Genomic DNA, 14150 nt, shown 5'->3' with positions numbered 1-14150 from the left:
TAACAATGATCTACTGATATAACCATTCCCAAAACTCTATCCCACCCTCCATCCAGGTACACAGTGGGTGGGAAGGAAAGGTTCAAAAATAACAGGATTAAAAGGGTTGAGATGAATCTTTGCTGCTGAGATGGTATCTTTGTAGTCGCTGATCAGGGGCTGGTTTAGCACACTGGGCTAAATCACTGGCTTCTAATGCGGACCAAGGCAGGCCAGCAGCACGGTTCGATTCCCGTACCAGCCTCCCCGAACAGGTGCCGGAATGTGGCGACTAGGGGCTTTTCACAGTAACTTCATTGAAGCCTACTCGTGACAATAAGCGATTTTCATTTCATTTCATTTTTCATTTAAACCGGGGATAAACCTTCACATGCCTGATAGAGTGTCCAAACCTTCTCACTCCAGCCGAGATATCAAGAAGTTCCAACCTTTCTGGGAGAGATATTTAACAGGCTTCCGCCCAGCCCCTTCTCATAATGAAACTGAAAGCAAAAATGGAACCTGCCTTCTGCTCCAGAGTCTTCTGAAAGGCTCTACCAATCCCAATCGAAAACAGAAAATGTCCTAAAATGTCAGAAGAGGGGATTGGCTGCTAGCCAAGTCCAACAAAATGACATCACAAGCTATGCCACAAAGCACACTGCATCAAGGGGTGTGCCTAGGCCTGTCCAAATAGCAGTTTGTAGCAGGATGGACGGGGGGTGGACCGGGGGGGGGGGGGGGGGGGGTTACTTCAAAAGCAAAAGTCTGTAGTTTTAAAAACAGCCAGAAGACAGGGATTACAAAGGAAGCCAGGAACAGACAAGGATTTAAAAGAGGTTCCTTACAACCCTCTCACACACACATATACACTCACTGACACACACACACTTATACACACACACTCATATACACACACACTCTCATATGCACGCACACACACTCATATGCACACACACATACCCACAGACACACACACTCACATGCTGTCATATAGGCACATATGCAGACACACAATCATATGCACAGCACACGCACATATACACACACACATGCACACTCGTAGACACACACACATACACACACACACTGTCATGTGAGAGTACTTTTAAGACATGGATGTTTAAGCAATGTACCTTTAAGAAAAGAGTGATGTCAGAGAGTGGATGGGGCTGAGGTCAGATCAGCCATTTTGCAGTTTAGTTTTATAGGTTTTTAGTTTCAGTTTTGAAAAGAGCTGGGTATGTGTCTGTGTTTGCAGTGAGCTGGATCTCTGCCATGAAAGACTATCTCTGGATCATTTGAGTGATTTAAGCTTATAATAGTGAAGCCTTTAACCCGATGTGATACTGTTTAAAGGTGTTAAGTCTCTTGGAAGTTTGAAGGAACATTTTAAAGAGTTATTTACTGTTGCAATATTTTCTGAGTTATCTTTGAAGTAAGGGGTGTTAAGAGATCCAATGTTTATTTTAAGATGTTAAGTTGAGTTCATGGAATAAACAGTGTTTTGTGTTTAAAAACCCACGTGTCCATAATTGTAATCCCACACCTAGGGAAAAGCCTTGTGCTCGGAAAAGAAACAAATCCATTAAAGGGAGAGGTTGGTTGAACTCCATGATACATTTTGGGGTTCTGACAACGCCTCGCCCATAACAACACTCATAGACACGCATACAGAAACACATACACTCACACACATACTCATGGTATACACACACACACACACTTACAAATACACACACACACAATCATACACACAGACACTCTCTCAAACACTCATATACACACACTCTCACAGACACACACGCTCTCACACTCACAGACACACATATTGTCACTCTCAGACACTCTCACTCACACAAACCCATGCACACCCACACACTCACACACACACTCACCCACCTCCTCCCAGTTACACACACCAAGCAGCCTGTTCCTCTATTTTGAGGAGGGGGATTAACCCTCTCACCCACCTCCTCCCAGTTACACCCACCAGGCATCCCCTTCCCCTATCGGAGGGGGAGAACTCTCTCACCCACCTCCTCCAAGTAACACACACCAGGCAGCCTTTTCCCCTATCCGAGGGGGATTAACCCTCTCACCCACCCCCTCCCAGTTACACACACCAGGCAGCCCCTTCCCCTATCGCAGGGTGATTAACCCTCTCACCCACCTCCTCCCAGTTACACCCACCAGGCATCCCCTTCCCCTATCGGAGGGGGAGAACTCTCTCACCCACCTCCTCCAAGTAACACACCCCAGGCAGCCCGTTCCCCTATTAGAAGGGGGAATTAACTCTCCCACACACCTCCTCCCAGTTACAATGATGGGAATGTACAACAGTCAAACATTGTTGAAGAATCTCCCACTTTTCCCCCTTACCTGAACTGCAAGATGCGAATTTTAGATCCTGTAAGGTGCGTGTGGAGTATCGATCCGAAAATTTGCATATCCGTATATTTCTTGCCTTCCTCCTGGAACAGATAATCAGGGATTAAAACAGAACCTGAACATCCAGCAGCTTCTAAAGGTTTGCAAGGTGGCAGACCCTTATGGACAGACCTCCACCATTGAGGCAAGACTGCAAGCGTGCAAGAGATTGGGCAATTTAGGCCAATCCTTGCTGCAGTTTAGAAGAATGATGGGACATCTAATTGAGGTTCGATGCTGGAGTGGATTGACAATATTACGATCCCGAACTTGTGATGAATGAAGGCATTTCAGATATATTGTGTTATAGGTATTTAGTGCAGTAAAGGTTAAAAGCCTGGGTTAGTGTAGTGTTTTTAAGGGGGGGAGGTGTGATGAATGTAGGAATTTCAGACAGATTGTATTATAGGTATTCGGTGCAGTCAGGGTAAAAAACCTGGGTGAGAGTGTGTTTGACTGCTGCAGTCATTTTAAAAAAAGAAATCCTGGTTCAAAAGGCAAGCATGTTTTACGTATCAGGTTTACAATTACACCATCGTAAAAAGCTTGGGTTAATGCAGTTTTGTTTGAATTAAGGGGCGGTTCCGTCTGGGGTTAATTCGATTTCAGCTTGGTAAAATGATGTAATTACTGGGTGGAGCCAAGGTATCAGACATTTTGGAGAAAAAGTGGAACACTATGCACAGTTATGGTCTCTGTATCCCTCGGTTGGACCATACTGGGAGCACCGTGCACAGTTCTGGTGTCCATACCCCTCTGTTATATCACACTTTGAGCACCGTACACAGTTCTGCTCTCTTTATCCCTCAGTTAGACCACACTAGGAGCACTGTGCACAGTTCTGGTCTCCATATCGTTTGTTTAGATCACATTTGGAGCACTGTGCACAGTCCTGGTGTCCATATCCCTCGGCTCGACCAGACTTGGAGCACTGCGCACATTTCCGGTCTCCGTATCGCCCACTTGGACCATGGACCACATTTTGAGCACCATGCACGTTTATGGTTTCCGTGTCCATCGTTTAGGTCACACTTGGGGTTCAGGAGGAACCTCTTAACCCAGAGAGTAGGGGATATGTAACTGGCTACCACAGGCAGTGGGTTTGAGGTGAATCCCAGTGATGCATTCAAGGTGGTGAGGGTGTGTGTGTGGGTGGGGGAGGGGGGGGGTGGAGTTGGCAGGTGGCTTGTTGAGGGAGTAACAGAAAGGGCGTGTTTATTGCGGGGAAATAATATGATGGGGTAGGAGTTGACTCGTATTATGTCGGAGCACCATTAGTGGACAGAATAGCAAACTGTTCTGATTCCCGACAGGAATATTCTATCTAAGCTATTTCATCCACCTCGAGCTTGAGATTGAAATGGTTGGTCGTGGATGTCATACCTTATTAACAGGAGATGTGTCACAATATCCATAATTCTTGAAGGATGACGCCTTTGGAGGGATGATTAAGAATTGAGCGACTTGAATTCCCGTCCACAAAATCCCAATGTCAAATTTACGAAGATCAGTCGTCAGATGTAACTTAAATCCAGACCTGTCAAAGACACCTAAAGAAAAATCAAATAAATAACTATTACCGTCACCTACTTATTACTAACCCTAACCCTAACCCTAACCCTAATCCAGTCCTAACTCTAACCCTAACCCTAACGCTAACCTTAACCCTAACCCTGAATCCTAACCCTAACCTCACCCTAACCCTAATCCTAATCCTAACCCTAACCCTAACCCTAACCCTAACCCAACCTTAACCCTAACTCTACCCCTAATCCTAACCTTACCCTAACCCAAACCCTAACCCTAATCCAACCGTAACCCTAATCCCGACCCTATCCAAACCCTAACCCAACACAAATGTTTTTAAAAATAAATTTAGAGTACCCAATTCATTTTTTCCAATTAAAGAGCAATTTCGCGTGGCCAATCCACCTAGCCTGCACATCTTTTTTGGGTTGTGGGGGCGAAACCCACGCAAACACGGGGAGAATGTGCAAACTCCACACGGCCAGTGACCCAGAGCCAGGATCGAACCTGGGACCTCGGCGCCGTGAGGCAGCAGGGCTAACCCGCTGCGCCACCGTGCTGCCCTCCCCAACCCAAATCTTAACTCTAACCCTAGCCGTAACCCTAATCCAATCCTATCCCAATTCAAACCCTAATTCTAACCCAACCCTTACCCTTTTTGTTTCACAATTTGTCCTATTTAACGTGGCCAATCCACCTGTCCTGCTCGTCTTTGTGTCATGGGGTGTGAGACCCATGCAGACACAGGGAGAACGTGCAAACTCCACACGGATAGTGACCCGGGGTTGAGATTGAATCCGGGTACTTGGTGCCGTGAGGCAGCAGTGCTAATCACTGCCCCAGCATGCCACTCAACCTAACCCAAATCTTAACCCTAACCCTAGTCCTAACCCTTTTCCTAATGCTCACCGTAACTCTAAACCTAACCCTAAACCTAATACTAAACCCAACCCTAACCCTAACACTAACCCTAATCCTAAACCTAACCCTAATCATAACCCTAATCCTAATCAAAACCCTAATCTTAACCCTAATTCTAATCCTAACTCTATCCTAATCCTAACTCTATACTAATCCTAATCCTATTCCTAATCCTAACTTCAATACAAACTTTAACCCTAATCTCAATCCTAACCCTAATTATAACCTGAATCCTAATCCTAACTCTATCCTAATCCTATTCCTAACCCTAACCTTAATACGAACTCTAACCCTAATCCTAACCTGAACCCTGATCCCAACCCAAATCCTAACCCAGAAGGCTCCTGGGTTATGTGATCAAGGCCACACAATCACAGAATAATACAGTGCAGAAGAGGCCCTTCGGCCCATCACGTCTGCACTGGCACGTGAAAAACACATGACCTACCTATCTGTTCCCATTTGCCAGCACTTGGCCCATAGCCTTGAATGTTATGGTGTGCCAAACTCTCATCCATGTACTTTTTAAAGAATGTGAAGCAACCCTCCTCTACCACCCTCCCAGGTCGTGCGTTCCAGACCGTCACCACCCACTGGGTAATAAAGCTTTTCCTCAAACCTCCTGTCCCTCACCTTGAGCTTGTAAGTCCCCTCATAACTGACCCTTCAACTAAGGGGAACAGCTTGGGGCGGTACGCTGCTCAGTGGTTAGCACTACTGCCTACGAAGCTGAGGACCCAGGTTCGATCCCGGCTCTGGGTCACTGTCCATGTGGAGTTTGCATATTCTCCCCGTGTTTACATGGGGTTCTCCCCCACAACTCAAAGATCTGCAGGTTAGGTGGATTGGACACACTAAATTGCCCCTTAATTGGAAAAAAAATATATGGATACTCTAAATTTATTTAAATAAAAATTAGGGGAACAGCTGCTCCCTATCCATCCTGTCCATGCCCCTCATAATCTTGTACACCTCGATCAGGTCGCCCCTCAGTCTTCTCTGCTCCAGCGAAAACAACAACCTCTTGTCGTGTTGGGTGTTCCGATACACAAACGAACCAACACGGTTGTAGATGGTACAACTCTGTTTTATTACTCTTGATAACAACATCTGTAAACTTATGGCTGTGGTTCGTACTTTACCCGTTAACCTGTGGACCCAGCCCTAGCACTATCTTGGTGAGGCACTCAGCACATGGTGCATGTCTGAGTGGCAAACTGTGAGCTCTGTGCTCTGAGCTGTCTCCTGCTGGAATGAGCGGGAACTGTGGTGTTCCCCGTTTTATAGTGCGTGTGCTCTCACTGGTGATTGGCTGTGATGTTGCGTGTGTGTTGATTGGTCCGTTGATCTGTCCATCAGTGTGTATGTGTGTTTGCACCATGATGTGTTTATCTGAATATCATGACATCTCTCTTCCATCCCAGGCAACATCCTGGTGAACCACCTCTGCACCCCAGCTCCAGTGCAATCACATCATTCCTATAGTGTGGCAGCCAGAATTGCAAACAGTACTCCAGCTGTGGCCTCACCAAATTTCTATACCAACTCCACCATGACCTCTCTGCTTTTGTAATCTATGCTTCGATTGATAAAGGCAAATGTCCTGTATGCTATTTCAGCTCCCTGTAAACCTGCCCTTCTGCCTTCAGAGATCTATGGACAAATATGCCAATGTGCCTTTGTTCCTCGGGACTTATCAGTGTCATGCCGTTCATTGAATACTTCCTTGTCACATTACTCCTTCCAAACTATATCGCCTCACATTTGTCAGGGTTAAATTCCATTTGCCATTTATCTGCCCATTTGACCATCCCGTCCATATTTTCCTGTAACCCAAGACACTCGACCTCACTGTTAGCCACCCGGCCAAGCTTCGCGTCATCTTATAAAAACTTACTGATCGTATCCCCCACATTGTCATCTACCACGCACAAAAGCTGGTGGAATTGAGAATAGCGACGAGGACAGTCAGAGGATATAGCAGGATATAGATCGGTTGGGGACTTGGGCGGAGCGATGGCAGGTGGAGATTAATCTGGGCAAATGTGAGGTAATGCAATTGGGAAAGTCTATTACAGGTGGGAAATATACAGTAAATGGCAGAACCCTTAAGAGTAATAATAACAATCTTTATTGTCATAAGTAGGCTTACATTGCAATAAAGTTACTGTGAAAAGTCCTTAACCGTCACATTGCGGTGCCTGTTCGGGTACACAGAGGGAGAATTCAGATTGTCCAAATTACCCAACAGCGCGTCTTTCGGGACTTGTGGGAGGAAACCGGAGCACCTGAGGAAACCCACGTAGAAACGGGGAGAACGTGCAGACTCCGCACAGACAGTGACCCAAGCCGGGGATCAAACCTGGGACCCTGGCGTTATGAAGCCACGGTGCTAACCGCTGTGCTACCGTGCAGAGTATTGACAGGCAGAGGGATCTGGGTGTATATAAGACCATAAGACATAGGAGCGGAAGTAAGGCCATTCGGCCCATCGAGTCCACTCCACCAGTCAATCAAGGCTGATTTCAACTCCGTTTACCCGCTCTCTCTCCATAGCCCTTAATTCCTCGAGAAATCAAGAATTTATCAACTTCTGTCTTAAAGACACTCAACGTCCTGGCCTCCACCGCCCTCTGTGGCAATGAATTCCACAGACCCACCACTCTGGCTGAAGAAATTTCTCCTCATCTCTGTTCTAAAGTGACTCCCTTTTATTCTAAGGCTGTGCCCCTGTGTCCTAGTCTCCCCTGCTAATGGAAACAACTTCCCTACGTCCACCCTATCTAAGCCATTCATTATCTTGTAAGTTTCTATTAGATCTCCCCTCAACCTCCTAAACTCCAATGAATATAATCCCAGGATCCTCAGACGTTCATCGTATGTTAGGCCTACCATTCCTGGGATCATCCGTGTGAATCTCCGCTGGACCCGCTCCAGTGCCAGTATGTCCTTCCTGAGGTGTGGGGCCCAAAATTGCTCACAGTATTCTAAATGAGGCCTAACTAATGCTTTATAAAGCTTCAGAAGTACATCCCTGCTTTTATATTCCAAGCCTCTTGAGATGAATGACAACATTGCATTTGCTTTCTTAATTACAGACTCAACCTGCAAGTTTACCTTTAGAGAATCCTGGACTAGGACTCCCAAGTCCCTTTGCACTTCAGCATTATGAATTTTGTCACCGTTTAGAAAATAGTCCATGCCTCTATTCTTTTTTCCAAAGTGCAAGACCTCGCACTTGCCCACGTTGAATTTCATCAGCCATTTCTTGGACCACTCTCCTAAACTGTCTAAATCTTTCTGCAGCCTCCCCACCTCCTCCATACTACCTGCCCCTCCACCTATCTTTGTATCATCGGCAAACTTAGCCAGAATGCCCCCAGTCTCGTCATCTAGATCGTTAATATATAAAGAGAACAGCTGTGGCCCCAACACTGAACCCTGCGGGACACCACTCGTCACCGGTTGCCATTCCGAAAAAGAACCTTTTATCCCAACTCTCTGCCTTCTGCCTGACAGCCAATCGTCAACCCATGTTAGTACCTTGCCTCGAATACCATGGGCCCTTATTTTACTCAGCAGTCTCCCGTGAGGCACCTTATCAAAGGCCTTTTGGAAGTCAAGATAAATAACATCCATTGGCTCTCCTTGGTCTAACCTATTTGTTATCTCTTCAAAGAGCTCTAACAGGTTTGTCAGGCATGACCTCCCCTTACTAAATCCATGCTGACTTGTCCTAATCTGACCCTGCACTTCCAAGAATTTAGAAATCTCATCCTTAACAATGGATTCTAGAATCTTGCCAACAACCGAGGTTAGGCTAATTGGCCTATAATTTTCCATCTTTTTCCTTGTTCCCTTCTTGAACTGGGGGGTTACAACAGCGATTTTCCAATCCTCTGGGACTTTCCCTGACTCCAGTGACTTTTGAAAGATCATAACTAACGCCTCCACTATTTCTTCAGCTAGCTCCTTTAGAACTCTAGGATGTATGGTCTACAGGTCACTGAAACTGGCAACGCAGGTGGATAAGGTAATCAAGAAGGCATACGGCATGCTTGCCTTCAACGGCCGGGGCATTGAGCATAAAAATTGGCAAGTCAGACTGCAGCTGTGTAAAACCTTAGCTAAGCCTCACCTGGAATGTTGTGTTCAATTTTGGTCACCACACTACCAGGAGGATTTGGAGAGGGTACAGAAGAAGTTTACCAGGATGTTGCCTGGTATGGAGGGCATTAGCTGTGAGGAGGGGTTGGATAAACTTGGTTTGTTCTCACTGGAATCACGGAGGCTGAGGGGCGACCTGATAGAGGTCTACAAAATTATGAGGGGCATGGACAGAGTGGATAGTCAGAAGCCTTTTCCTAGGGTGGAAGAGTCAATTACTAGGGGACGTAGGTTTAAGATGTGAAGGGCAATGTTTAGAGGAGATGTGCGAGGGAAGTATTTTTACACAGAGGGTAGTGGGTGCCTGGAACTTGCTGCCGGAGGAGGTGGTGTTAGCAGATACAATAGTGACATTTAAGGGACATCTTGACAAATACATGAATAGAATGGAAATAGAGGGGCATGGTCGGTGCAGGCTTGGAGGGCCTGTGCCTGTGCTGTACTTTTCTTTGTTCTTTCTTCCTTATGGCATTTATATAAATGACTAATAATAGGGGCCCAGCACAGATCCCTGTGGTACGCCACTGGACACAGGCTCCCAGTCACTAAAGCAGCCATCTGTCATCACCCTCCGTCTCCTACAACTAAGCCAATTTTGAATCCACCTTATTAAATTACCCTGTGCCCCATGTGCATTTGCCTTGTTTAAAAGGCTCCCATGTGGGACCTTGTCAAAGGCGTTGCTGAAATCCATGTAAACTACATCACCTGCACTACTCTCATCTACACACCTGCTCAAAAAATTCAATCAAATCTGTTAGGCATGACCTCCCTCTGACAAAGCCATGCTGACTATCCCTGATCAAACCTTGCCTCTCCAAATGGAGATAGATTCTCTCCTTTCAGGATTTCCCCCAATAGTTTCACTACCACTGACATGAGACTCACTGGTCTGCAGTTCCCCGGCTTATCTCTACAACCTTTCTTAAATATTGAAACCACATTATCTATTCGCCAGACCTCTGGCACCTCCCCCGAGGGCAGAGAGGAATTAAAAATGTGTGTCAGAGCCCCTGCAATCTCCTCCCTCGCCTCCCACAGCAGCCTGGGACACAATTAATCCGGACGTGGAGATTTGTACATTTTTAAGCCCGCCAATGCTTCCAATACCTTGTCATTCCCTATGTTAATCAGCTCATGAGCATCAAGGTCTTTTTCTCTGAGTCCCATACCTACATACTCATTCTCTTGGATCAACGCCCTACCCATGTCCTCTGGCTCCACCCACAGATTGCTCCCCTGATCCCTAATGGGCCCCACTCTTTCCCTGGTTATCCTCTTCCCATTGATATACTTTTACCAGCCAGAGCTTTCTCATATCTCCTCTTTGCTCTCCTAATTGCTTTCATAAACTCCATCCTCCACTTTCTGTCCTCCACTAATGCCTCCGTTGATTTGCTCCCCCCTGTACTTGCTAAAAGTCTCTCTTTTCCTTCTCATCATATCCTGAATATCTCTGGTCATCCATGGTTCTCTGAGCTTGTTACTCCTTCCTTATCCTAGAGGCAACAAGTTGGGCCTGTATGCTCCCCATTTCCTTTTTGAACGCCCCCAATGCTCTTCTTTTTAAAAATAATAAATTTAGAGTCCCAATTCTTTTTTTCCAATTAAGGGGCAATTTAACGTGTCCAATTCACCTACTCTGCACATCTTTGGGTTGTGGGGGTGAAAACCACGCAACACGGGGAGAATGTGCAAACTCCACACGGGCAGTCACCCGAGGCCGGGATCAAACCCAGGTCCTCTGAGCCATGAGGCAGCAGTGATAACCACTGCGCCACCGTGCTGCCCCCTCCCCCACCCAATCCAAAACCTTTTTTTGCAACTTGTCTACTTTGTCCATAACCAGCTTAAATTGTCCAAGAGATTTCGAGAGGGTCGAGGAAGCTGCTGTGGAGCTGGGCACACTGACGGTGTTGCCCCCTTCCCAGACCCCCCAAGGCCCACTCATGCCTCACCTTCATAGAGACTGGCCCGGAATACTTTGCAGCAATTACCTGCCTGCTGTGTGGGATTGTCATAGTGGATCTGCAACATGTAGTAGGCCTTGTCCTCCAGACCTCCAAGGGGAAAACCAGCTTCATCTGGGTAGATTAGGGTCTGCGGGGTGAGGGAAGAAAGAGAACATCCTCTGTTATTTTACCTACCCACACATCTGGAAGAGTATTGTGATAACCATGAGTTCCAGTGTGCAGGGTAGTGGGATGGGTTCAATCAGTGTCCGATAGCTTTCCGGCAATCTTACCCCCGAACCATAATCGTAATCCTAACCCAAATCCTTACACTCAACCTTACCTTTAACCTTAAAAATTTTTTTTTAGAGTGCTCAATTCATTTTTTCCAATGAAGGGGCAATTTAGCGTGGCCAATACAGCTATCCTGCACATCTTTAGGTTGTGGGGGTGAAACCCACGCAGACACGGGGAGAATGTGCAAACCCCACACGGACAGTGACCCAGGGCCGGGATTCAAACGCGGGTCCTCAGCGATATAGGCAGCAGTGCTAACCACTGCGCCACCTTGCTGCCCTCACTCAATGTAACCATAACTCTTAACTTATCCTAACATTATCCTCTAATCCTTATGATCAACCTAACCTGAACACAAATCCTTACACTCAACATTACCATAACCATAATCTTAACCCAACATATTCCCTTAACCCTAACACTAACCCCAACACAAATCCTTACACTCAAGCTAACCTTAACCATAATCTTAACCCAATATATCCTCTTAACCCTAACCCTAACCCAACCTTACCGGAATAATAATCTTAACCCTAACCCTAACGCTAACCCTAACCCTAACACTAACCCTAACCCTAACCCTAACACTAACACTAACCCCAACGCAAATCCTTACACTCAAACTAACCTTAACCATAATCTTAACCCAATACATCCTCTTAACCCGAACCCTTTTAAAAAAAAATGTTTATTAAAGGTTTTCATAAAATATCAATAACAAAATGAGAAAGAAAAAAGAACCCAACAGGGTTAAGTACAAAACACAATCTGAAAAAAGCAACCCCCCAAACCCCTCCCCCCCGTACCTAAATAATAAATTAACATTAACACCCCGACTTAACACAACAGGTGTATACACCCCCTCAGACCCTTCCAGTGTAAATAACATAAACAAAAATAAAGTAACCCCCCCCCCCACCCGAGCTGCTGCTGCCATTGACCAATGTCTATCGTTCTGCCAGAAAGTCTAAGAACGGTTGCCACCGCCTAAAGAACCCTTGTACCGGCCCTCTCAAGGCGAATTTCACCCTCTCCAATTTAATGAACTCTGCCATATCGCTGATCCAGGATTCCACGCTTGGGGGCCTCGCATCTTTCCATTGAAGGAGAATCCTTCGCCGGGCTACCAGGGACGCAAAAGCCAGAATTCCAGCTTCTTTCGCCTCCTGCACTCCCGGCTCCTCTGCCACCCCAAATATTGCGAGCCCCCAGCCCGGTCTGACCCTGGATCCTACCACCCTCGACACCGTCCTCGCTACGCCCTTCCAAAATTCCTCCAGCGCTGGGCATGCCCAGAACATATGGGTGTGATTTGTTGGGCTCCCTGAGCACCTAACACACCTGCCCTCACCCCCAAAGAACCAGCTCATCCTTGTCCCGGTCATGTGTGCCCTGTGCAGCACCTTAAACTGTATGAGGCTGAGCGTCGCGCACATATAGACATATAGAAAATACAGCACAGAACAGGCCCTTCGGCCCACGATGTTGTGCCGAACCTTTGTCCTAGATTAATCATAGATTATCATTGAATTTACAGTGCAGAAGGAGGCCATTCGGCCCCCCGAGTCTGCACCGGCCCCCGGAAAGCGCACCCCACCCAAACTCAACACCTCCACCCAACACCAAGGGCAATTTGGACATTAAGGGCAATTTATCATTGGCCAATTCACCTAACCCGCACATCTTTGGATTGTGGGAGGAAACCGGAGCACCCGGAGGAAACCCACGCAGACACTGGGAGGACATGCAGACTCCGCACAGACAGTGACCCAAGCCGGAATCGAACCTGGGACCCTGGAGCTGTGAAGCAATTGTGCTATCCACAATGCTACCGTGCTGCCCTTGAGAACAAATAAATCTACACTATATCATTTAACCGTAATCCATGTACCTATCCAATAGCTGCTTGAAGGTCCCTAATGTTTCCGACTCAACTACTTCCACAGGCAGTGCATTCCATGCCCCCACTACTCTCTGGGTAAAGAACCTACCTCTGATATCCCTCCTATATCTTCCACCTTTCACCTTAAATTTATGTCCCCTTGTAATGGTTTGTTCCACCCGGGGAAAAAGTCTCTGACTGTCTATCTATTCCCCTGATCATCTTATAAACCTCTATCAAGTCGCCCCTCATCCTTCTCCGTTCTAATGAGAAAAGGCCTAGCACCGTCAACCTTTCCTCGTAAGACCTACTCTCCATTCCAGGCAACATCCTGGTAAATCTTCTTTGCACCTTTTCCAAAGCTTCCACATCCTTCCTAAAATGAGGCGACCAGAACTGTACACAGTACTCCAAATGTGGCCTTACCAAAGTTTTGTACAGCTGCATCATCACCTCACGGCTCTTAAATTCAATCCCTCTGTTAATGAACGCGAGCACACCATAGGCCTTCTTCACAGCTCTATCCACTTGAGTGGCAACTTTCAAAGATGTATGAACATAGACCCCAAGATCTCTCTGCTCCTCCACATTGCCAAGAACTCTACCGTTAACCCTGTATTCCGCATTCATATTTGTCCTTCCAAAATGGACAACCTCACACTTTTCAGGGTTAAACTCCATCTGCCACTTCTCAGCCCAGCTCTGCATCCTATCTATGTCTCTTTGCAGCCGACAACAGCCCTCCTTACTATCCACAACTCCACCAATCTTCGTATCGTCTGCAAATTTACTGACCCACCCTTCAACTCCCTCATCCAAGTCATTAATGAAAATCACAAACAGCAGAGGACCCAGAACTGATCCCTGCGGTACGCCACTGGTAACTGGGATCCAGGCTGAATATTTGCCATCCACCACCACTCTCTGACTTCTATCGGTTAGCCAGTTCGTTATCCAACTGGCCAAATTTCCCACTATCCCATGCCTCCTTACTT

General features: G+C 46.6%; 1 protein-coding gene across 1 annotated transcript in view; it reads right to left on the bottom strand.

The window, feature by feature from the left end:
• LOC140392927 (putative DBH-like monooxygenase protein 2) overlaps positions 1 to 14150 on the bottom strand; it is a 108781-nt gene that overhangs the window by 49103 nt on the left and 45528 nt on the right. Inside the window, exons 6-8 of the mRNA XM_072478708.1 lie at positions 11022 to 11124; positions 3793 to 3959; positions 2362 to 2453 (exon numbers count right to left, since the gene is read on the bottom strand). Coding sequence (XP_072334809.1) covers positions 2362 to 2453; positions 3793 to 3959; positions 11022 to 11124 — 362 coding nt within the window. The remainder of the gene's footprint in view (positions 1 to 2361; positions 2454 to 3792; positions 3960 to 11021; positions 11125 to 14150) is intronic.

Source organism: Scyliorhinus torazame, chromosome 16 (assembly GCF_047496885.1).
Source record: "Scyliorhinus torazame isolate Kashiwa2021f chromosome 16, sScyTor2.1, whole genome shotgun sequence".
NCBI lineage: Eukaryota > Metazoa > Chordata > Chondrichthyes > Carcharhiniformes > Scyliorhinidae > Scyliorhinus > Scyliorhinus torazame.
This window is presented reverse-complemented; position numbering and strand designations above follow the sequence as displayed.